The sequence below is a fragment of the Leiobunum rupestre genome, chromosome 10, assembly GCF_980474605.1.
Source record: "Leiobunum rupestre chromosome 10, qqLeiRupe1.1.hap1, whole genome shotgun sequence".
In the NCBI taxonomy this organism is placed as follows: domain Eukaryota; kingdom Metazoa; phylum Arthropoda; class Arachnida; order Opiliones; family Sclerosomatidae; genus Leiobunum; species Leiobunum rupestre.
In genome coordinates, this window is record NC_143393.1 from 48,813,809 (window position 1) to 48,839,140 (window position 25,332).

The following is a 25,332-nucleotide window of genomic DNA, read 5'->3' on the forward strand; positions in this document are numbered from 1 at the left end:
TAATATCCGTCAACTAAATATGTGAAGAAATAGCAGACGACTTTTGAATTTTTATGTTTTTCGGTTGAAACTTTCCGCTGTTGTGCTGAGAGAATTTTGAACAAGCAGACAGTTTTCATATATTCAATTTAAAACTCGGTCGGTAGGCAGCGATACTTATGACCAAAACTACGCAAGAAACCTAAATAGTTACGTGAAAATCTATTTCCTCGAGAAAACACGGTCACACGACGGACTAAATCGGTTGAATACTAACTATTGAAAACGGTTTCGATGCTGATCGAAGAAGTTCACACGGGCCTTACATAAGCAACTAGTATTAAAGCAAGTGGCGGCTCTATCATTACCACCTCAATTATGAAAGGCCCCTGTTATTAAAGATGGCCATGAATCTAGATTTACAGGAGAAATCATAACACTTGAGAAGCCGAAAAGCGATATATAAAATGCTGTTCTGTTAGCGCATAATTAAATTAACTTTTTAATAATTATCTACAACTATAAAAAAAGTTTGTCCTTTTATTTATTAATTTGTATGTCACGTTCCTAAAAACTCGAGAACGGTTAGCTCTATAGCTTTGAAATTTGAACTCAATGTTCAGGGCCTGATTTCCAACTAAAGCGCCTAATTCCAAATACCTGACATGGTTATTAATCTAATTCAATTTTACTCATAATTCAATTCTATTTTACTCAACTTTGGACTTTCACCTCTTTGTTTCCCTTATCTATTTTTCCGGATGGTCTCGGCTTTCAATTTTTTTATCGGCTTCCGCGCACGGGGCGGGAGGGGTGTTCGAGGTAGAGAGGGAGGGAGGGAGGAGGCGGGGATGGCGATTGCGGTTCCCCCTATCTCCCGCGCCGACACTTTGCTTCCCTTGAGTTCCTAGCGCCCGTCCCGACCTTTAAACGTTTTTAACGGGTTAGTGTGAATTTAGTAGAAGGGGAGTTAGTGTGAAAGAAAGGAACTTCGTTGAGGACTTTTGCTCCGCGTGTAACGTTTTTGCTACAGCGTTTACCTTACGTACAAATCATATCTAATTCATCAAAACTAAGACCCCGGGCGAAGCCGGATATTAACGCTAGTATGAAATAAAACTTCATTATTATTAAACGATAATGAAATAGCTTTATTTAAACTTACATGCTTTATAAGATAGAACTAGCTTTATAATGGGGGAAATATCCAATTTCGTCAAAAAATTTTAAAATTGCAAATTCATGAAAAATAATAGGTTGAAGCTGAGTAAATATTGAATGACTAGTGAACACAACAATATATTCTACTTAGGCAAAGCATGTAAAATGTGTATGAGCCAATTTTAACCTAAATAACCGTATAGGTGAAAAAACTATCATTGCCTTCCGTATATGACAAATTTGACTAAATATGTGAATCTTTAACTCTCGTTAAACTTCGTCAGTTTTATAGCTTTCACCTTGGAAATTCAATTCTTTGACGCGAACATCTTTGAGCAAGTACTTGAGATTGAATTCTTGCAAGTCAGAATGACTCCATTCTCTTTGATTGACCAGAGTCAACTTGATGACCTGAGGTAGAACTAGTTGGAATATCAAACTCAGGGGTTTAATGGAAGATAAAGGGAGCAGTTTAAATCTTCCGAAGTCAGTGAGCCTGACCACGACGCGGTTGATCAGCACCTGGTGAACTATCCCTCGATACCACGTGGAATCTTCCAAGTTCTTGAATGCGCAAGCAGCGCCGTTCCGTAACTCAAATGGAGTATTTGCCTCCTCATAAACGGCATAGTGGCGCTGAAGGTCATCCATGAGCAATTTCAGATTGGATTTTCGATCCAATGGCTGCACGTAGACCTCGATAGGACTGGCGATGTGAGTCACCAATACTTTCATATCGGGTACGAGTTCATTTGAATAATTGGAGGTGTTAGGGCTCATGTTGGATTCTTTGGAATACTGTACAGGGGCAGCAGGCTTTTCGACGGAGGGAACAAAGGGCTCGGGTTTCAGGCCAATGCTACTTTCTAACACCATGTTCTCTTTAAGAGCTAAATTAAAAACCATTTTCATACCGGAAGCTTGGAATTTCGATAATCCATTTTTCACGAATTGAGGCTTACTAATACCTGTATATTCGTCCTTCGGTTCGCAATTCTGTTTGGACTTATTTTCAGAGCCATCAAAGTGTTTCAAAAGTGCAACTTTATCGTCCTCCACGACACACGGTCCACTTGTAGTTTCCTCGTCCTAAAATCATACATTAGAAAAAACGTTTCAAATCTATTAGAATTAAACCAATTTACGCAATAAAGAACTTGGAACAGTTTTCATTTCTTTGTAGTTCTACCATTTTTGTTTTATTTATTTTTGTGAGAGTCAGATGACGTCATCTAGTGAGCGGAATCGAAATTATTGATAATGGCAATTTTCACAAATACCAAATTTTATAAAGGACATCGCACTTTCGACAGATTTTTTAAATTTAAATATGTTGTTAAGCTTGATCAAAGGAGCAAAATTGTTCATTGTCATTTTTAACTTGCTCCTATAGTTTTTTCAGTATCAGCGATCAAAAGTGGCAAAACTTAGTTTAGTCTAGTTATTAAAAAAAGTCAAGATACTTTTCGCGCGTCCGGGCTCACTATCAATAGAGTTTTCTTGCTGAGATTTTTACATCTCTACTCATTATTATTTCTTTTCTCGCAACGATAAATTTTCGTAAGTGGAATTATTTATTATTCAATATTTCCTGAGCAATAATAAAATAAAACATAATATAATGAAACATATATTATTAACCGTTTCGTGTAATCGTTGAATCCCACATTCAACACTCGCTGCTAGTGATAGGAAAGAAACAGTCACACCAGTGACACCACAACAGATCAAACAATTTTTATTGATTTTAGTCACACAGTCGACTAAAGTCGAGGTCACACGACAGTTAAAACTCAATATTTAACTATTTATTTACTGAGTTCGTTCACCGTGCGATCAGAACGAAACCAAATCTGACGCTTTGGGAAGCACCCCGAATTTCAGGCAAGAAAACTCTTTTGATAGTGACCCCGGACCAGCGACGCGAGAACGTAGAACGCTAACTGATGAAAGAAATAGACTACAATACGTTTTGTCCACTTTTGACCGCTGATACTGAACAAACTATAGGAGCAAGGGAAAAATGGCAACGAACAACTTTGCTCCTTTGATCAAGCTTAACAACATATTTCAATTTGAAAAAAATCTGTCGAAAGCCAAATCCGATAGAAGTGCGATGTCCTTTATAGCTTCTTCTAAATAAAGTTTTGGAAAATGCTGTAACCATATTTTCTTTTAAAAACCGAGTTATTTTTAAAATATTATTTAATAATGAATAAAATTACATTATTAATAAAAACTACGAATTATTTATTAATTAATGAAAGTTAAATTATTAAATTTACTTTATAGGTGATATGCAAATATTATAAAATATTAAAATAAAATAAAAATATAATTATAATAATTAAATAATAATACTTATGAAAAATATATCGTGTTCCGTTCCACAGATGACGCTAACGACCTAAAATCAAGATGGACTCTGAGATAGGGCAGGGCGTCGCTGCTTCGGTTGACTCTTAAACGCGCCTTCACAATCGACCCCCATTACCTTACAGTCTACGGGGAAGGTGATGAAAAAACCGGTTATGGGGGGATGAAATTTCTGCGGTAGAGGGCTGGCTCGTTGCTTGTCTGTACGATAATGGCGGCGCCCAGTAAACGTTTCTAAAAAGAGTGTATAAGCTTTGTTGCGTAAATCGGTTCTTTACAGTTAAAGCTTGTTTTCCACTAGCGCGCGTCATAATGTTATTTTCTTTACGCGCGTAAAAACCTTTGAACGTTTCAAAGCTGAGAAACGCGTCGTTACGCGCGCCAGTGGAAAACAAGCTTAAAGACAGGTTAAACAAGCGCTAGAAAACGCGTAGCGATAACTTGTATGAAAAACAGTCTGTATCCAATAAAGCATAAATCTCCTTGATCCTCTCGTATTTTATTGCTGATATTTTTCTAAATAAGTCTAGCTAAGTTAAAATTAAAAGTATTAACCGGTCTATTTTCTTAAAATTTACTTAAGCAATCGATTATCTTTAAATACAGATGAACAGCGTACTCTGTAATTTACATTAGCGGCGGAAGGGAAATATTTGCTGGGGTACAAAAGTGAACATTAAGGCCAGCTCAGGGCTACGTTCAGCAGCAGTCAACGGAAAAAAAACCCGATGGATTTGATATTTTCCACCGATGAGCTTTTTCGTCATAATGACGTCGTAAGTTGCTGAACGCTTTTATTCAGTCATCAGTGTTTTTTAAAAAGTCGTAGCTTTTATAGTAGTTTTACGTCAGAAATGACGTCAGTCATCGGAAAAACCGACTCCTCCAGCCGACGACTTCGGTGAGTAACCGATGACTATCGTGACGTCAAAACCGGAAACGCGACAAAGCGTACAGTAGGAAACCGATGTCACCGATTAGTAATCGGTGAGTCCGATGAGCTCTGCTGAACGTACCCCAGTGCTCCGATAAAATTATGTATTTCTATGTCATTTTTGCTAGTGATTTTGACGAAAATAGATCAGTGATTAGCAAATAGCAATTGAGTATTTAAATAAATCAATTTCTTAATTTGTATAATTATATCGATATATTATTATATTATCGAGAATATAAGTATTATTTCTGAGGGTTTTGCAAAATTATAAACCAAAATGTTATTAAACAAATGTTTGGAAGGACAATTTCGGGGGTACAAATACATTGATTATTCCCCAGTCTGAAATCAAGGAGGGCACAATGTACCCCTGCACCCCCATTGCGCCGCTACCGGTTATTTAGTAAGCTCAAATAAATTAAACCAAGCTTGTGTAAATCATTAAGCGTTTAATTCGATATAAAGCTTGGTTTCCACTAGTGCTTCCGATGCGACGGCTTTTAAAATTCATTTTGCGCGTGAAAATACAACTACATGTTATGGTCAAAAAAGCACGCAAAGAAGGCTGTAGTGTCACGCGCTAAAACGTAATTTCAAAATCCGTCCATTGAACCGGATAGTTTAAATCTGAAACTAATCTGAAATCACTGTTTATTTTTATTTCAGAAAAGTATTAAATAATAATAACTGCTCAGCACACTGACAATGTGAGTCTGGTGAAAAGAATTAAAGCGGATTAGTTCCTTGGGATAATGAATCAGATGCAATTTCAGATCAGATTGCTGGACCAGGACAACATAAAAGATAAACCTGATCTAACTTATTACCCCCAAATATTTGAAAATTATGAGCTGACTAGCCTGAACCGCAGGGTTGTTGATTTTATTTAACACAGATTTAATTGATTTCATCGGATTTTTATGGATTTGTTTTACATTTATGCCTTCTTGTCTTGGCAAATTGATAAATAATGTGAGTATAGCGATAACGTAAATTACATAAGTTACATAAATTTTAATTATATTTAATTTCTAATTAAAAATCATTTATTTGACATTTTTAGATAACCTACTTTAGTACATTGAAGTGATTTATATCATTTGATTTAAACCTGCTGAACAGTTAGCCGTTGGAAAAACTATTTTATCAACTTCAACAACTACAATTTTTTTCACGCGTGTACAGAACAATACATTATGATGTGTGCTAGTCTAAAACTAGTGTAGGTTATCCCTTTTAGTACCCAAAGAAATTTCGATTTTTATAAACTCATTAGTTAGTTCTAACAAAGATGAAGCATTATTTATCTACGGATAAAATCAACAAGCCGACAGTAAAGTTGAACCCCAGGTGTTATGGAACGGCATTTGTACCCTACTTTCACGTGAAGTTTGAGATGCCGTACAATCATGAATTTATTCATATTCAACCATGAATATAGAGCAGTTGGTAATATACCTGGTACCATCATTATAAAAAAAAGGCTGGACTTTCTGCCGATTTACGTCACAACGACTATTTAAACGAGCCAATCGGAGGAGAGAGGTGACGCGAATTTGGGTAAATTTTGCGTTTCGTTTTTAGACTCCCTAAGTTTTACATTAATTATGGTTTAAAAAGTGCTTTTAAAATGTCCGTTTCTACCAATATGACTAGTTCAAAAGCCATTCTTTCCACCTCTTGTGATAATTTCAAGAATCAATCATTAGTTCATTTACGTAACTTATCGGACCTAGTCAGGTTGAACAATTTTTATACCTTTTGGCAATAGCTAGGAATTCTGTTTGAATTTTTGAAATATTTTAAATTAAGTCAAAATACTTGATTGATAAGTATCAGTCAAGACTGGGTTTCTCATTCATTTCTGTTAACAAACTTAAACCAAAATGGTTTTAAAATTCCTTCCTCCTTATCAAGGGCTAACCTAGCAATAACCTTTTGGGTTAATTCTACACTCGCTAAATTTATTTTAGATTTCACGCGAAACTTTCGCGTTTTTCTTACCAATAATTGCTCTTATCAAACCGCCTCAAAATAGTTGTGGACGCGAAATTTTAGGCAGACGACTGTACGCGGTGACGCCATTGTGGGCGGGGTTTAAAAGCTCAGCCTTCTTTTGGACGTGATGGCGCCAGTTTCATAGGAGGTCTATATTCATGGTTGGTCTATATTCATGGTTGAATATGAATAAATTCATGTTACAATCAAAGAACACATAATATCTGACCTTTGAAAATGTCATCACTAGAGAGCGTTCTTCGGAAAATCGAACACGTCGTTTGGTCAAATCATCCGATCGCTCTGAAACACAAATGGCATAAATAGACTAGGTTGTAATCTAACGAAACCACGAACTGAATTATGGGTTTTCATTTCTTAACATTTTTTAAATGTGTTTTTTTTTTTCAAATTAAATTTGGTCGCGGGTTGTTGTTTCAGGTTGTGTTATTATTCGTCTGACTACGAATAACAACACAACCTTTTATTTCTTTAAAAATAGTTTGTTGACGTCATTGTTAAAGTAAACCAACACCCATGGTGCTTTTCGCAAACTCGCGTATCGTCGCTTCTAGTTCGCATTGCGACTATTAGCTTCATTTCTTTATTTCTTTTAAAATAGTTTGTTGACGTCATTGTTAAAGTAAACCAACACCCAAAGTGATTTTCGCAAACTCGCGTATCGTCGCTTCTAGTTCGCATTGCAACTATTAGCTTCATTTCTTTATTTCTTTTAAAATAGTTTGTTGACGTCATTGTTAAAGTAAACCAACACCCAAAGTGATTTTCGCAAACTCGCGTATCGTCGCTTCTAGTTCGCATCGCGACTATTAGCTTCATTTCTTTATTTCTTTTAAAATAGTTTGTTGACGTCATTGTTAAAGTAAACCAACACCCAAAGTGATTTTCGCAAACTCGCGTATCGTCGCTTCTAGTTCGCATTGCGACTATTAGCTTCATTTCTTTATTTCTTTTAAAATAGTTTGTTGACGTCATTGTTAAAGTAAACCAACACCCAAAGTGATTTTCGCAAACTCGCGTATCGTCGCTTCTAGTTCGCATCGCGACTATTAGCTTCATTTCTTTATTTCTTTTAAAATAGTTTGTTGACGTCATTGTTAAAGTAAACCAACACCCAAAGTGATTTTCGCAAACTCGCGTATCGTCGCTTCTAGTTCGCATTGCGACTATTAGCTTCATTTCTTTATTTCTTTTAAAATAGTTTGTTGACGTCATTGTTAAAGTAAACCAACACCCAAAGTGATTTTCGCAAACTCGCGTATCGTCGCTTCTAGTTCGCATCGCGACTATTAGCTTCATTTCTTTATTTCTTTTAAAATAGTTTGTTGACGTCATTGTTAAAGTAAACCAACACCCAAAGTGATTTTCGCAAACTCGCGTATCGTCGCTTCTAGTTCGCATTGCGACTATTAGCTTCATTTCTTTATTTCTTTTAAAATAGTTTGTTGACGTCATTGTTAAAGTAAACCAACACCCAAAGTGATTTTCGCAAACTCGCGTATCGTCGCTTCTAGTTCGCATCGCGACTATTAGCTTCATTTCTTTATTTCTTTTAAAATAGTTTGTTGACGTCATTGTTAAAGTAAACCAACACCCAAAGTGATTTTCGCAAACTCGCGTATCGTCGCTTCTAGTTCGCATCGCGACTATTAGCTTCATTTCTTTATTTCTTTTAAAATAGTTTGTTGACGTCATTGTTAAAGTAAACCAACACCCAAAGTGATTTTCGCAAACTCGCGTATCGTCGCTTCTAGTTCGCATCGCGACTATTAGCTTCATTTCTTTATTTCTTTTAAAATAGTTTGTTGACGTCATTGTTAAAGTAAACCAACACCCAAAGTGATTTTCGCAAACTCGCGTATCGTCGCTTCTAGTTCGCATCGCGACTATTAGCTTCATTTCTTTATTTCTTTTAAAATAGTTTGTTGACGTCATTGTTAAAGTAAACCAACACCCAAAGTGATTTTCGCAAACTCGCGTATCGTCGCTTCTAGTTCGCATCGCGACTATTAGCTTCATTTCTTTATTTCTTTTAAAATAGTTTGTTGACGTCATTGTTAAAGTAAACCAACACCCAAAGTGATTTTCGCAAACTCGCGTATCGTCGCTTCTAGTTCGCATCGCGACTATTAGCTTCATTTCTTTATTTCTTTTAAAATAGTTTGTTGACGTCATTGTTAAAGTAAACCAACACCCAAAGTGATTTTCGCAAACTCGCGTATCGTCGCTTCTAGTTCGCATTGCGACTATTAGCTTCATTTCTTTATTTCTTTTAAAATAGTTTGTTGACGTCATTGTTAAAGTAAACCAACACCCAAAGTGATTTTCGCAAACTCGCGTATCGTCGCTTCTAGTTCGCATTGCGACTATTAGCTTCATTTCTTTATTTCTTTTAAAATAGTTTGTTGACGTCATTGTTAAAGTAAACCAACACCCAAAGTGATTTTCGCAAACTCGCGTATCGTCGCTTCTAGTTCGCATCGCGACTATTAGCTTCATTTCTTTATTTCTTTTAAAATAGTTTGTTGACGTCATTGTTAAAGTAAACCAACACCCAAAGTGATTTTCGCAAACTCGCGTATCGTCGCTTCTAGTTCGCATTGCGACTATTAGCTTCATTTCTTTATTTCTTTTAAAATAGTTTGTTGACGTCATTGTTAAAGTAAACCAACACCCAAAGTGATTTTCGCAAACTCGCGTATCGTCGCTTCTAGTTCGCATTGCGACTATTAGCTTCATTTCTTTATTTCTTTTAAAATAGTTTGTTGACGTCATTGTTAAAGTAAACCAACACCCAAAGTGATTTTCGCAAACTCGCGTATCGTCGCTTCTAGTTCGCATTGCGACTATTAGCTTCATTTCTTTATTTCTTTTAAAATAGTTTGTTGACGTCATTGTTAAAGTAAACCAACACCCAAAGTGATTTTCGCAAACTCGCGTATCGTCGCTTCTAGTTCGCATTGCGACTATTAGCTTCATTTCTTTATTTCTTTTAAAATAGTTTGTTGACGTCATTGTTAAAGTAAACCAACACCCAAAGTGATTTTCGCAAACTCGCGTATCGTCGCTTCTAGTTCGCATTGCGACTATTAGCTTCATTTCTTTATTTCTTTTAAAATAGTTTGTTGACGTCATTGTTAAAGTAAACCAACACCCAAAGTGATTTTCGCAAACTCGCGTATCGTCGCTTCTAGTTCGCATTGCGACTATTAGCTTCATTTCTTTATTTCTTTTAAAATAGTTTGTTGACGTCATTGTTAAAGTAAACCAACACCCAAAGTGATTTTCGCAAACTCGCGTATCGTCGCTTCTAGTTCGCATTGCGACTATTAGCTTCATTTCTTTATTTCTTTTAAAATAGTTTGTTGACGTCATTGTTAAAGTAAACCAACACCCAAAGTGATTTTCGCAAACTCGCGTATCGTCGCTTCTAGTTCGCATTGCGACTATTAGCTTCATTTCTTTATTTCTTTTAAAATAGTTTGTTGACGTCATTGTTAAAGTAAACCAACACCCAAAGTGATTTTCGCAAACTCGCGTATCGTCGCTTCTAGTTCGCATTGCGACTATTAGCTTCATTTCTTTATTTCTTTTAAAATAGTTTGTTGACGTCATTGTTAAAGTAAACCAACACCCAAAGTGATTTTCGCAAACTCGCGTATCGTCGCTTCTAGTTCGCATTGCGACTATTAGCTTCATTTCTTTATTTCTTTTAAAATAGTTTGTTGACGTCATTGTTAAAGTAAACCAACACCCAAAGTGATTTTCGCAAACTCGCGTATCGTCGCTTCTAGTTCGCATTGCGACTATTAGCTTCATTTCTTTATTTCTTTTAAAATAGTTTGTTGACGTCATTGTTAAAGTAAACCAACACCCAAAGTGATTTTCGCAAACTCGCGTATCGTCGCTTCTAGTTCGCATTGCGACTATTAGCTTCATTTCTTTATTTCTTTTAAAATAGTTTGTTGACGTCATTGTTAAAGTAAACCAACACCCAAAGTGATTTTCGCAAACTCGCGTATCGTCGCTTCTAGTTCGCATTGCGACTATTAGCTTCATTTCTTTATTTCTTTTAAAATAGTTTGTTGACGTCATTGTTAAAGTAAACCAACACCCAAAGTGATTTTCGCAAACTCGCGTATCGTCGCTTCTAGTTCGCATTGCGACTATTAGCTTCATTTCTTTATTTCTTTTAAAATAGTTTGTTGACGTCATTGTTAAAGTAAACCAACACCCAAAGTGATTTTCGCAAACTCGCGTATCGTCGCTTCTAGTTCGCATCGCGACTATTAGCTTCATTTCTTTATTTCTTTTAAAATAGTTTGTTGACGTCATTGTTAAAGTAAACCAACACCCAAAGTGATTTTCGCAAACTCGCGTATCGTCGCTTCTAGTTCGCATTGCGACTATTAGCTTCATTTCTTTATTTCTTTTAAAATAGTTTGTTGACGTCATTGTTAAAGTAAACCAACACCCAAAGTGATTTTCGCAAACTCGCGTATCGTCGCTTCTAGTTCGCATTGCGACTATTAGCTTCATTTCTTTATTTCTTTTAAAATAGTTTGTTGACGTCATTGTTAAAGTAAACCAACACCCAAAGTGATTTTCGCAAACTCGCGTATCGTCGCTTCTAGTTCGCATTGCGACTATTAGCTTCATTTCTTTATTTCTTTTAAAATAGTTTGTTGACGTCATTGTTAAAGTAAACCAACACCCAAAGTGATTTTCGCAAACTCGCGTATCGTCGCTTCTAGTTCGCATCGCGACTATTAGCTTCATTTCTTTATTTCTTTTAAAATAGTTTGTTGACGTCATTGTTAAAGTACACCAACACCCAAAGTGATTTTCGCAAACTCGCGTATCGTCGCTTCTAGTTCGCATTGCGACTATTAGCTTCATTTCTTTATTTCTTTTAAAATAGTTTGTTGACGTCATTGTTAAAGTAAACCAACACCCAAAGTGATTTTCGCAAACTCGCGTATCGTCGCTTCTAGTTCGCATTGCGACTATTAGCTTCATTTCTTTATTTCTTTTAAAATAGTTTGTTGACGTCATTGTTAAAGTAAACCAACACCCAAAGTGATTTTCGCAAACTCGCGTATCGTCGCTTCTAGTTCGCATTGCGACTATTAGCTTCATTTCTTTATTTCTTTTAAAATAGTTTGTTGACGTCATTGTTAAAGTAAACCAACACCCAAAGTGATTTTCGCAAACTCGCGTATCGTCGCTTCTAGTTCGCATCGCGACTATTAGCTTCATTTCTTTATTTCTTTTAAAATAGTTTGTTGACGTCATTGTTAAAGTACACCAACACCCAAAGTGATTTTCGCAAACTCGCGTATCGTCGCTTCTAGTTCGCATTGCGACTATTAGCTTCATTTCTTTATTTCTTTTAAAATAGTTTGTTGACGTCATTGTTAAAGTAAACCAACACCCAAAGTGATTTTCGCAAACTCGCGTATCGTCGCTTCTAGTTCGCATCGCGACTATTAGCTTCATTTCTTTATTTCTTTTAAAATAGTTTGTTGACGTCATTGTTAAAGTACACCAACACCCAAAGTGATTTTCGCAAACTCGCGTATCGTCGCTTCTAGTTCGCATTGCGACTATTAGCTTCATTTCTTTATTTCTTTTAAAATAGTTTGTTGACGTCATTGTTAAAGTAAACCAACACCCAAAGTGATTTTCGCAAACTCGCGTATCGTCGCTTCTAGTTCGCATTGCGACTATTAGCTTCATTTCTTTATTTCTTTTAAAATAGTTTGTTGACGTCATTGTTAAAGTAAACCAACACCCAAAGTGATTTTCGCAAACTCGCGTATCGTCGCTTCTAGTTCGCATTGCGACTATTAGCTTCATTTCTTTATTTCTTTTAAAATAGTTTGTTGACGTCATTGTTAAAGTAAACCAACACCCAAAGTGATTTTCGCAAACTCGCGTATCGTCGCTTCTAGTTCGCATCGCGACTATTAGCTTCATTTCTTTATTTCTTTTAAAATAGTTTGTTGACGTCATTGTTAAAGTAAACCAACACCCAAAGTGATTTTCGCAAACTCGCGTATCGTCGCTTCTAGTTCGCATTGCGACTATTAGCTTCATTTCTTTATTTCTTTTAAAATAGTTTGTTGACGTCATTGTTAAAGTAAACCAACACCCAAAGTGATTTTCGCAAACTCGCGTATCGTCGCTTCTAGTTCGCATTGCGACTATTAGCTTCATTTCTTTATTTCTTTTAAAATAGTTTGTTGACGTCATTGTTAAAGTAAACCAACACCCAAAGTGATTTTCGCAAACTCGCGTATCGTCGCTTCTAGTTCGCATTGCGACTATTAGCTTCATTTCTTTATTTCTTTTAAAATAGTTTGTTGACGTCATTGTTAAAGTAAACCAACACCCAAAGTGATTTTCGCAAACTCGCGTATCGTCGCTTCTAGTTCGCATTGCGACTATTAGCTTCATTTCTTTATTTCTTTTAAAATAGTTTGTTGACGTCATTGTTAAAGTAAACCAACACCCAAAGTGATTTTCGCAAACTCGCGTATCGTCGCTTCTAGTTCGCATTGCGACTATTAGCTTCATTTCTTTATTTCTTTTAAAATAGTTTGTTGACGTCATTGTTAAAGTAAACCAACACCCAAAGTGATTTTCGCAAACTCGCGTATCGTCGCTTCTAGTTCGCATTGCGACTATTAGCTTCATTTCTTTATTTCTTTTAAAATAGTTTGTTGACGTCATTGTTAAAGTAAACCAACACCCAAAGTGATTTTCGCAAACTCGCGTATCGTCGCTTCTAGTTCGCATTGCGACTATTAGCTTCATTTCTTTATTTCTTTTAAAATAGTTTGTTGACGTCATTGTTAAAGTAAACCAACACCCAAAGTGATTTTCGCAAACTCGCGTATCGTCGCTTCTAGTTCGCATTGCGACTATTAGCTTCATTTCTTTATTTCTTTTAAAATAGTTTGTTGACGTCATTGTTAAAGTAAACCAACACCCAAAGTGATTTTCGCAAACTCGCGTATCGTCGCTTCTAGTTCGCATTGCGACTATTAGCTTCATTTCTTTATTTCTTTTAAAATAGTTTGTTGACGTCATTGTTAAAGTAAACCAACACCCAAAGTGATTTTCGCAAACTCGCGTATCGTCGCTTCTAGTTCGCATCGCGACTATTAGCTTCATTTCTTTATTTCTTTTAAAATAGTTTGTTGACGTCATTGTTAAAGTAAACCAACACCCAAAGTGATTTTCGCAAACTCGCGTATCGTCGCTTCTAGTTCGCATCGCGACTATTAGCTTCATTTCTTTATTTCTTTTAAAATAGTTTGTTGACGTCATTGTTAAAGTACACCAACACCCAAAGTGATTTTCGCAAACTCGCGTATCGTCGCTTCTAGTTCGCATTGCGACTATTAGCTTCATTTCTTTATTTCTTTTAAAATAGTTTGTTGACGTCATTGTTAAAGTAAACCAACACCCAAAGTGATTTTCGCAAACTCGCGTATCGTCGCTTCTAGTTCGCATTGCGACTATTAGCTTCATTTCTTTATTTCTTTTAAAATAGTTTGTTGACGTCATTGTTAAAGTAAACCAACACCCAAAGTGATTTTCGCAAACTCGCGTATCGTCGCTTCTAGTTCGCATTGCGACTATTAGCTTCATTTCTTTATTTCTTTTAAAATAGTTTGTTGACGTCATTGTTAAAGTACACCAACACCCAAAGTGATTTTCGCAAACTCGCGTATCGTCGCTTCTAGTTCGCATTGCGACTATTAGCTTCATTTCTTTATTTCTTTTAAAATAGTTTGTTGACGTCATTGTTAAAGTAAACCAACACCCAAAGTGATTTTCGCAAACTCGCGTATCGTCGCTTCTAGTTCGCATCGCGACTATTAGCTTCATTTCTTTATTTCTTTTAAAATAGTTTGTTGACGTCATTGTTAAAGTAAACCAACACCCAAAGTGATTTTCGCAAACTCGCGTATCGTCGCTTCTAGTTCGCATTGCGACTATTAGCTTCATTTCTTTATTTCTTTTAAAATAGTTTGTTGACGTCATTGTTAAAGTACACCAACACCCAAAGTGATTTTCGCAAACTCGCGTATCGTCGCTTCTAGTTCGCATTGCGACTATTAGCTTCATTTCTTTATTTCTTTTAAAATAGTTTGTTGACGTCATTGTTAAAGTAAACCAACACCCAAAGTGATTTTCGCAAACTCGCGTATCGTCGCTTCTAGTTCGCATTGCGACTATTAGCTTCATTTCTTTATTTCTTTTAAAATAGTTTGTTGACGTCATTGTTAAAGTACACCAACACCCAAAGTGATTTTCGCAAACTCGCGTATCGTCGCTTCTAGTTCGCATTGCGACTATTAGCTTCATTTCTTTATTTCTTTTAAAATAGTTTGTTGACGTCATTGTTAAAGTACACCAACACCCAAAGTGATTTTCGCAAACTCGCGTATCGTCGCTTCTAGTTCGCATTGCGACTATTAGCTTCATTTCTTTATTTCTTTTAAAATAGTTTGTTGACGTCATTGTTAAAGTAAACCAACACCCAAAGTGATTTTCGCAAACTCGCGTATCGTCGCTTCTAGTTCGCATTGCGACTATTAGCTTCATTTCTTTATTTCTTTTAAAATAGTTTGTTGACGTCATTGTTAAAGTAAACCAACACCCAAAGTGATTTTCGCAAACTCGCGTATCGTCGCTTCTAGTTCGCATTGCGACTATTAGCTTCATTTCTTTATTTCTTTTAAAATAGTTTGTTGACGTCATTGTTAAAGTAAACCAACACCCAAAGTGATTTTCGCAAACTCGCGTATCGTCGCTTCTAGTTCGCATTGCGACTATTAGCTTCATTTTTTTATTTCTTTTAAAATAGTTTGTTGACGTCATTGTTAAAGTACACCAACACCCAAAGTGATTTTCGCAAACTCGCGTATCGTCGCTTCTAGTTCGCATTGCGACTATTAGCTTCATTTCTTTATTTCTTTTAAAATAGTTTGTTGACGTCATTGTTAAAGTAAACCAACACCCAAAGTGATTTTCGCAAACTCGCGTATCGTCGCTTCTAGTTCGCATTGCGACTATTAGCTTCATTTCTTTATTTCTTTTAAAATAGTTTGTTGACGTCATTGTTAAAGTACACCAACACCCAAAGTGATTTTCGCAAACTCGCGTATCGTCGCTTCTAGTTCGCATTGCGACTATTAGCTTCATTTCTTTATTTCTTTTAAAATAGTTTGTTGACGTCATTGTTAAAGTAAACCAACACCCAAAGTGATTTTCGCAAACTCGCGTATCGTCGCTTCTAGTTCGCATTGCGACTATTAGCTTCATTTCTTTATTTCTTTTAAAATAGTTTGTTGACGTCATTGTTAAAGTAAACCAACACCCAAAGTGATTTTCGCAAACTCGCGTATCGTCGCTTCTAGTTCGCATTGCGACTATTAGCTTCATTTCTTTATTTCTTTTAAAATAGTTTGTTGACGTCATTGTTAAAGTAAACCAACACCCAAAGTGATTTTCGCAAACTCGCGTATCGTCGCTTCTAGTTCGCATTGCGACTATTAGCTTCATTTCTTTATTTCTTTTAAAATAGTTTGTTGACGTCATTGTTAAAGTACACCAACACCCAAAGTGATTTTCGCAAACTCGCGTATCGTCGCTTCTAGTTCGCATTGCGACTATTAGCTTCATTTCTTTATTTCTTTTAAAATAGTTTGTTGACGTCATTGTTAAAGTAAACCAACACCCAAAGTGATTTTCGCAAACTCGCGTATCGTCGCTTCTAGTTCGCATTGCGACTATTAGCTTCATTTTTTTATTTCTTTTAAAATAGTTTGTTGACGTCATTGTTAAAGTACACCAACACCCAAAGTGATTTTCGCAAACTCGCGTATCGTCGCTTCTAGTTCGCATTGCGACTATTAGCTTCATTTCTTTATTTCTTTTAAAATAGTTTGTTGACGTCATTGTTAAAGTAAACCAACACCCAAAGTGATTTTCGCAAACTCGCGTATCGTCGCTTCTAGTTCGCATTGCGACTATTAGCTTCATTTCTTTATTTCTTTTAAAATAGTTTGTTGACGTCATTGTTAAAGTACACCAACACCCAAAGTGATTTTCGCAAACTCGCGTATCGTCGCTTCTAGTTCGCATTGCGACTATTAGCTTCATTTCTTTATTTCTTTTAAAATAGTTTGTTGACGTCATTGTTAAAGTAAACCAACACCCAAAGTGATTTTCGCAAACTCGCGTATCGTCGCTTCTAGTTCGCATTGCGACTATTAGCTTCATTTCTTTATTTCTTTTAAAATAGTTTGTTGACGTCATTGTTAAAGTAAACCAACACCCAAAGTGATTTTCGCAAACTCGCGTATCGTCGCTTCTAGTTCGCATTGCGACTATTAGCTTCATTTCTTTATTTCTTTTAAAATAGTTTGTTGACGTCATTGTTAAAGTAAACCAACACCCAAAGTGATTTTCGCAAACTCGCGTATCGTCGCTTCTAGTTCGCATTGCGACTATTAGCTTCATTTCTTTATTTCTTTTAAAATAGTTTGTTGACGTCATTGTTAAAGTAAACCAACACCCAAAGTGATTTTCGCAAACTCGCGTATCGTCGCTTCTAGTTCGCATTGCGACTATTAGCTTCATTTCTTTATTTCTTTTAAAATAGTTTGTTGACGTCATTGTTAAAGTAAACCAACACCCAAAGTGATTTTCGCAAACTCGCGTATCGTCGCTTCTAGTTCGCATTGCGACTATTAGCTTCATTTCTTTATTTCTTTTAAAATAGTTTGTTGACGTCATTGTTAAAGTACACCAACACCCAAAGTGATTTTCGCAAACTCGCGTATCGTCGCTTCTAGTTCGCATTGCGACTATTAGCTTCATTTCTTTATTTCTTTTAAAATAGTTTGTTGACGTCATTGTTAAAGTAAACCAACACCCAAAGTGATTTTCGCAAACTCGCGTATCGTCGCTTCTAGTTCGCATTGCGACTATTAGCTTCATTTTTTTATTTCTTTTAAAATAGTTTGTTGACGTCATTGTTAAAGTACACCAACACCCAAAGTGATTTTCGCAAACTCGCGTATCGTCGCTTCTAGTTCGCATTGCGACTATTAGCTTCATTTCTTTATTTCTTTTAAAATAGTTTGTTGACGTCATTGTTAAAGTAAACCAACACCCAAAGTGATTTTCGCAAACTCGCGTATCGTCGCTTCTAGTTCGCATTGCGACTATTAGCTTCATTTTTTTATTTCTTTTAAAATAGTTTGTTGACGTCATTGTTAAAGTACACCAACACCCAAAGTGATTTTCGCAAACTCGCGTATCGTCGCTTCTAGTTCGCATTGCGACTATTAGCTTCATTTCTTTATTTCTTTTAAAATAGTTTGTTGACGTCATTGTTAAAGTAAACCAACACCCAAAGTGATTTTCGCAAACTCGCGTATCGTCGCTTCTAGTTCGCATTGCGACTATTAGCTTCATTTCTTTATTTCTTTTAAAATAGTTTGTTGACGTCATTGTTAAAGTACACCAACACCCAAAGTGATTTTCGCAAACTCGCGTATCGTCGCTTCTAGTTCGCATTGCGACTATTAGCTTCATTTCTTTATTTCTTTTAAAATAGTTTGTTGACGTCATTGTTAAAGTAAACCAACACCCAAAGTGATTTTCGCAAACTCGCGTATCGTCGCTTCTAGTTCGCATTGCGACTATTAGCTTCATTTCTTTATTTCTTTTAAAATAGTTTGTTGACGTCATTGTTAAAGTAAACCAACACCCAAAGTGATTTTCGCAAACTCGCGTATCGTCGCTTCTAGTTCGCATTGCGACTATTAGCTTCATTTCTTTATTTCTTTTAAAATAGTTTGTTGACGTCATTGTTAAAGTAAACCAACACCCAAAGTGATTTTCGCAAACTCGCGTATCGTCGCTTCTAGTTCGCATTGCGACTATTAGCTTCATTTCTTTATTTCTTTTAAAATAGTTTGTTGACGTCATTGTTAAAGTACACCAACACCCAAAGTGATTTTCGCAAACTCGCGTATCGTCGCTTCTAGTTCGCATTGCGACTATTAGCTTCATTTCTTTATTTCTTTTAAAATAGTTTGTTGACGTCATTGTTAAAGTAAACCAACACCCAAAGTGCTTTTCGCAAACTCGCGTATCGTCGCTTCTAGTTCGCATTGCGACTATTAGCTTCATTTCTTTATTTCTTTTAAAATAGTTTGTTGACGTCATTGTTAAAGTAAACCAACACCCAAAGTGCTTTTCGCAAACTCGCGTATCGTCGCTTCTAGTTCGCATTGCGACTATTAGCTTCATTTCTTTATTTCTTTTAAAATAGTTTGTTGACGTCATTGTTAAAGTAAACCAACACCCAAAGTGATTTTCGCAAACTCGCGTATCGTCGCTTCTAGTTCGCATTGCGACTATTAGCTTCATTTCTTTATTTCTTTTAAAATAGTTTGTTGACGTCATTGTTAAAGTAAACCAACACCCAAAGTGATTTTCGCAAACTCGCGTATCGTCGCTTCTAGTTCGCATTGCGACTATTAGCTTCATTTCTTTATTTCTTTTAAAATAGTTTGTTGACGTCATTGTTAAAGTAAACCAACACCCAAAGTGATTTTCGCAAACTCGCGTATCGTCGCTTCTAGTTCGCATTGCGACTATTAGCTTCATTTCTTTATTTCTTTTAAAATAGTTTGTTGACGTCATTGTTAAAGTACACCAACACCCAAAGTGATTTTCGCAAACTCGCGTATCGTCGCTTCTAGTTCGCATTGCGACTATTAGCTTCATTTCTTTATTTCTTTTAAAATAGTTTGTTGACGTCATTGTTAAAGTAAACCAACACCCAAAGTGCTTTTCGCAAACTCGCGTATCGTCGCTTCTAGTTCGCATTGCGACTATTAGCTTCATTTCTTTATTTCTTTTAAAATAGTTTGTTGACGTCATTGTTAAAGTAAACCAACACCCAAAGTGCTTTTCGCAAACTCGCGTATCGTCGCTTCTAGTTCGCATTGCGACTATTAGCTTCATTTCTTTATTTCTTTTAAAATAGTTTGTTGACGTCATTGTTAAAGTAAACCAACACCCAAAGTGCTTTTCGCAAACTCGCGTATCGTCGCTTCTAGTTCGCATTGCGACTATTAGCTTCATTTCTTTATTTCTTTTAAAATAGTTTGTTGACGTCATTGTTAAAGTAAACCAACACCCAAAGTGCTTTTCGCAAACTCGCGTATCGTCGCTTCTAGTTCGCATTGCGACTATTAGCTTCATTTCTTTATTTCTTTTAAAATAGTTTGTTGACGTCATTGTTAAAGTAAACCAACACCCAAAGTGCTTTTCGCAAACTCGCGTATCGTCGCTTCTAGTTCGCATTGCGACTATTAGCTTCATTTCTTTATTTCTTTTAAAATAGTTTGTTGACGTCATTGTTAAAGTAAACCAACACCCAAAGTGCTTTTCGCAAACTCGCGTATCGTCGCTTCTAGTTCGCATTGCGACTATTAGCTTCATTTCTTTATTTCTTTTAAAATAGTTTGTTGACGTCATTGTTAAAGTAAACCAACACCCAAAGTGCTTTTCGCAAACTCGCGTATCGTCGCTTCTAGTTCGCATTGCGACTATTAGCTTCATTTCTTTATTTCTTTTAAAATAGTTTGTTGACGTCATTGTTAAAGTAAACCAACACCCAAAGTGCTTTTCGCAAACTCGCGTATCGTCGCTTCTAGTTCGCATTGCGACTATTAGCTTCATTTCTTTATTTCTTTTAAAATAGTTTGTTGACGTCATTGTTAAAGTAAACCAACACCCAAAGTGCTTTTCGCAAACTCGCGTATCGTCGCTTCTAGTTCGCATTGCGACTATTAGCTTCATTTCTTTATTTCTTTTAAAATAGTTTGTTGACGTCATTGTTAAAGTAAACCAACACCCAAAGTGCTTTTCGCAAACTCGCGTATCGTCGCTTCTAGTTCGCATTGCGACTATTAGCTTCATTTCTTTATTTCTTTTAAAATAGTTTGTTGACGTCATTGTTAAAGTAAACCAACACCCAAAGTGCTTTTCGCAAACTCGCGTATCGTCGCTTCTAGTTCGCATTGCGACTATTAGCTTCATTTCTTTATTTCTTTTAAAATAGTTTGTTGACGTCATTGTTAAAGTAAACCAACACCCAAAGTGATTTTCGCAAACTCGCGTATCGTCGCTTCTAGTTCGCATTGCGACTATTAGCTTCATTTCTTTATTTCTTTTAAAATAGTTTGTTGACGTCATTGTTAAAGTAAACCAACACCCAAAGTGCTTTTCGCAAACTCGCGTATCGTCGCTTCTAGTTCGCATTGCGACTATTAGCTTCATTTCTTTATTTCTTTTAAAATAGTTTGTTGACGTCATTGTTAAAGTAAACCAACACCCAAAGTGCTTTTCGCAAACTCGCGTATCGTCGCTTCTAGTTCGCATTGCGACTATTAGCTTCATTTCTTTATTTCTTTTAAAATAGTTTGTTGACGTCATTGTTAAAGTAAACCAACACCCAAAGTGCTTTTCGCAAACTCGCGTATCGTCGCTTCTAGTTCGCATTGCGACTATTAGCTTCATTTCTTTATTTCTTTTAAAATAGTTTGTTGACGTCATTGTTAAAGTAAACCAACACCCAAAGTGCTTTTCGCAAACTCGCGTATCGTCGCTTCTAGTTCGCATTGCGACTATTAGCTTCATTTCTTTATTTCTTTTAAAATAGTTTGTTGACGTCATTGTTAAAGTAAACCAACACCCAAAGTGCTTTTCGCAAACTCGCGTATCGTCGCTTCTAGTTCGCATTGCGACTATTAGCTTCATTTAAAACTAAAAGAAAACCAACAAACTCAAACCATTTCTATAAAATAATATGGGCTTTATACTTTAGGTTAAAGTCCACTAACAAGGAGAGTACCCGCGGTGTTTATTGTCTATTTTGTTCAAAGCCGGGCGTAATGTAGACCTATGATTCAAGTATCCAAAAAATACCTAAAAGTGTCCTCAAAACGATCTCAAAATATCTTCAAATCAAAATGAAAATATTCGCAAAACGGACTCAAAATATCTCCAAAACGTCTCCAAATTAAACGAAGTAAAAAGAAACGACTACTAACCTTCAAAATCGTCAAGACGACGTCTGGTCTTGCATTGAGACAAGAAGTCTTTGATGTCGCTATTTACTTTGTTGTCGGTTAAAGTTGCCTGGTAGATTCCGTTCACTACACCCAGTATTTGGATCTCCAACTCGCGCGAACATAAGGCTTTGGACAACGTTCCTTCCGTGCCACCATTGACAGTATCGTTCAACAGAACGCACTCGATTGAGAATCTCGGGATGCTGGCGAAGGTTGGCTGCAAAGCGAATACGTTCGGAAAAGCGACGCTCTCCGAGTGGCCGGAGTCCAAGAATAACACCTCCGCGTGGTCTTTCGTCACGTTCAACACCTCGCCACGGTAGTAATGCCCATCGAAGACCCTAATAACGGAAACGTAGTCGCCGATCGATGGTACGACGTTAGTATTACGACAGACGGTATAGAAAACGTCCAACTTGGAAGCCATCTCCGCTAACTTTACTTTGATATCCGGAGTAGCGAGTTGACAGTGATTAATTCTGCCAAACTTAGCCGCTCGAACTATTACGCGTTCTATTTTCCGAACTTTCGCGAGCGGTATGGGCACGGCGCTTTTTCGCGAGTCATTTTCTTCGGGCCAATTAGTGACTTTTAACCATCGCAAGACGCCCATCAGATCTACTGAATTGTGAAATAAACCGACAACGTAGAGATCGCGTTTACGTCGCAGGATTCGGTAACGCAACGTCGCGTCTGTCTTCAAACTGTTCAGCAGATTGGTATTGCAGTTGTCTTCTAAAGAACATTGAATGGCTTGCGTTTCCCATTTCAAAAGGACTGGCGGTAAAAAGAAGAGATCCGTCTGCGTTACAAAATGTACGCGACCAATATCAACCATATGGACTTCGTGAAAACTTCCGCAACAAGCTTTAATCAACCCTCGATCGTAAGTTCCAGGTTTAGCGCCTTTCACGAGACATGGATTTCCCGGTTGGACTCTCTCCAAATGGCCCAGAAACGTTTCCGGACTTAAACCTTCCACCGTTTTCAAAATTTTCTGTCTCTGGTATTTAGTTTCTCGCAATTGAATGTAAAACGTATCCTTGTCCGTCTCGAGGTGGCAAATGGACGCGAGATATTCAGTGTCCGTTTTCAGGATGAGTTCTCTGTACGAACCCGGAAAATGCAAAGCATCCTGTACCTCGTCGCGGAGGTCAGCTGATGTAGTTCCGATAGTATCTTTTTGCATGGCGTTCACCGATGTCTTGTCGTTACGTTCGCGGTCATTGCCTCGAGAGTCAAATCTGGCAGGCATAAAATGGCTGAATTTCTTCAACGATAGAGTGTCACTTTTAGCGGACTTTTCTTTGAAGATAAACTCGGGGAATCCAATTTCTCTTAGTATACTTTCTACCGATTTCCACATGTAGTAAAGTTTAACTTTGGGAACTTTTCCCTCTTCGACGATTTGGCAGGATACGTAAGGCTTCATCCAGACGGTTCTTTTGAACGCGTTGACGACCCGATCTCTGGTATTTGGGTCCCCGTTGTTCAAGGTTACGTCGGCCGAAATACATTTCGTAGCCTGTTCAGGAACCCCCATAAAGGTAGAACCTTTCAAACACCCAATATTGGACAAACTTACGTCTTTCTTAAAGCCAAAGTCAATGAAATGGAGCGTTATTTTGTTATCCGCTTTTCGTCCCATGACCTTGGCTCGGAAGAATTTCAAATTATCCTTGAACAAAACCAGATTATTTATAACTACGTCGTCCCGCTTGATGGGTGCGAAAGATGCTTCAGCTTGATTCAAAATGTTATTTATTTCGTTGGCGATCGTGGTGTCAAACTGGATAAACAGATACAATAAAGGTCCTTCCTCCATCATATGAGTTACTCTCATTTTATCGTAATACGTTTCACCTGTATCCATTTTCAGCGTGTTTTAAGTCTTTACGCGATATCTATAATGAAGAAAACAATTATACTAGCTTCGGTATACAAGCTTCGGTGTAGCGCTAGAATGCATCCAGATACCAAGATAAAGCCCAACAAGAAACTAGTTATTTAGCTATTTAAGTCATGGCGTGGTGAAAACGAGTTGCAAACCCTGTTTGGCTGCCCTGCATTGGCGTAACGACAGGATATCAAAAGGGCCCGTTATAAAAAACTTTTTTTTTTATTTCCCCCATTTTTATAAGTTCTGAAAATATTGGGGCTATGTGCCTGAGTTCTACATTTTTACCAATAGTTAAAGCATAATTTTTTTAATTTTTTAAAAATTTAAATAAATTAAAAATCAATACTTAAAACGAAAGGGCCCCTATTTGGTGAAAATGAGATGATGGTAATTTCTGTTGTAAATCAGAGTACACGAAGAATGAAGAGGCGATTTGGCCTCCCTTCAACAATGGTTAGAAGTCTGTTGAACTTTAGTCCATTCTTACCACTTGTTCGTCGTGTATCCTCCTTTACAATAAAATATAAATATACCATTCTCCTTAATATCAGTTGTTTTCCAAGACTAGTTGATTAAACCAGCCTAAAAACCATTTTCAATTGCTAGTTTTAAATACAGCATCGAACTGAATTAGGCATTCGTGTGAACGTGGCTAAAAATAAGGGGTTGTTTCTATCTAAACCCCGCCTTCGCCATCTAGGTTACGTTTTTGTTAATAATATGCAGTAAGCAGGTACGGTATTATATTATTGGTACCTAAATGCATTCTTGATGTAAGGATACTAGAGTTTGAACAACCTTGACAAAGACATCTGTTTTCAACTGCTCATACAATCACACACTCTTAAAATGCTTTCTATTTAAAAGTATTTACAATTACAACTGAAGCGGACAAAAATATAACCGATTCTAACAAATTATTTTAAAACATACTTTTGCGATAAAGGAGGACCCGCGACAAACAATTTAATTTCAGATTACACCAAACTACCGGCCATCAGAAATACAATGCGGGCTCACATGATTATGGCAACGGGTCATTACTAACCTTAGATTTTTAACTCAATTCGGAGCGTAAATGATTCCTGGCCCTTTTTTGTCCATCAATCATACACAGTTTTTTAGAAACTCAGAACCTTAAAAATCCTAAAGAACAAGCTGATGCGACCATGTCATGGCGTCTATGGGGCGAAAGCCGCAAACATGGCATCATCTGTAGATTAATATTGCTGAAATATTAATTAGTAAATCTCGAGGGATTTCATTACGATTTCCACTGGGAAAGTTTGAGAGCGCTCAGAAATTCCAAGACCGACTGAGTTTCCTAAAGAAAGACGACAACAATTTGAGTGCGCCCGAAAGTTGCCGGGGATCAAATTACCCAATGGAGATCGTCAAAGAGCAACATTAAAACCCGCTTAAGATCTCTTGATCCATCGAATATTTCTGATATTATTTCAGCTGCTCCTTTGTGGGAATGGGTCGCCTGTGTAATATCTCTTTTGCTGGAGCGAATCGCCCGTGTAATCTCATCACAAGCTGCTCTGAGATTGGCAGTGGAATGTAAAACATCATCACGAAAGCTTCAGGAGCAGTCGAGATCACACAGTTGGAAACGCGATTAGAAACTGTTGTGTGCTAAATAGTGGTTCAGAAAGAAATCCAAAGATGGAGGTAACGTAAAAGAGTTAAGAAGCAACTTTCGCCGCTAGTGGCGTGACCGAGAAGTTCAGACTACTTTTCAGTTTAACTCGCGAAGAAAATTTCTCGTAACTCTGTAATCAACA

General features: G+C 36.8%; 1 protein-coding gene across 2 annotated transcripts; it reads right to left on the reverse strand.

The window, feature by feature from the left end:
* Positions 1-1,288: 1,288 nt before the first annotated feature.
* Positions 1,289-24,086, reverse strand: LOC149926108 (uncharacterized). 2 transcript variants are annotated; one of them, XM_090162016.1, is made up of 5 exons: positions 24,033-24,086; positions 21,625-23,549; positions 6,681-6,754; positions 2,109-2,229; positions 1,289-2,030 (listed from the first exon to the last, which is right to left on the reverse strand). In XM_090162016.1, exons 2-5 carry the CDS (start codon positions 23,516-23,518, stop codon positions 1,411-1,413), a joined length of 2,709 nt encoding a protein of 902 aa, XP_090018142.1. In that variant the 5' UTR covers positions 23,519-23,549; positions 24,033-24,086; the 3' UTR covers positions 1,289-1,410. The 2 variants fall into 2 exon arrangements, with proteins under 2 accessions (XP_090018142.1, XP_090018141.1); XM_090162015.1 differs by having other exon boundaries at positions 1,289-2,229.
* Between the last annotated feature and the right edge of the window lie 1,246 nt (positions 24,087-25,332).

What these genes read in the sequence shown, in the direction of transcription:
- LOC149926108 (XM_090162015.1), bottom strand. Translation starts at nt 23,518, where the DNA reads ATGGATACAGGTGAAACGTATTACGATAAAATGAGAGTAACTCATATG. An exon ending in TCGTCTTGACGATTTTGAAG is followed by an intron (nt 6,755 to 21,624) that starts GTTAGTAGTCGT and finishes TTTGTGTTTCAG; the next exon opens with AGCGATCGGATGATTTGACC. An exon ending in TAGTGATGACATTTTCAAAG is followed by an intron (nt 2,230 to 6,680) that starts GTCAGATATTAT and finishes GTATGATTTTAG; the next exon opens with GACGAGGAAACTACAAGTGG.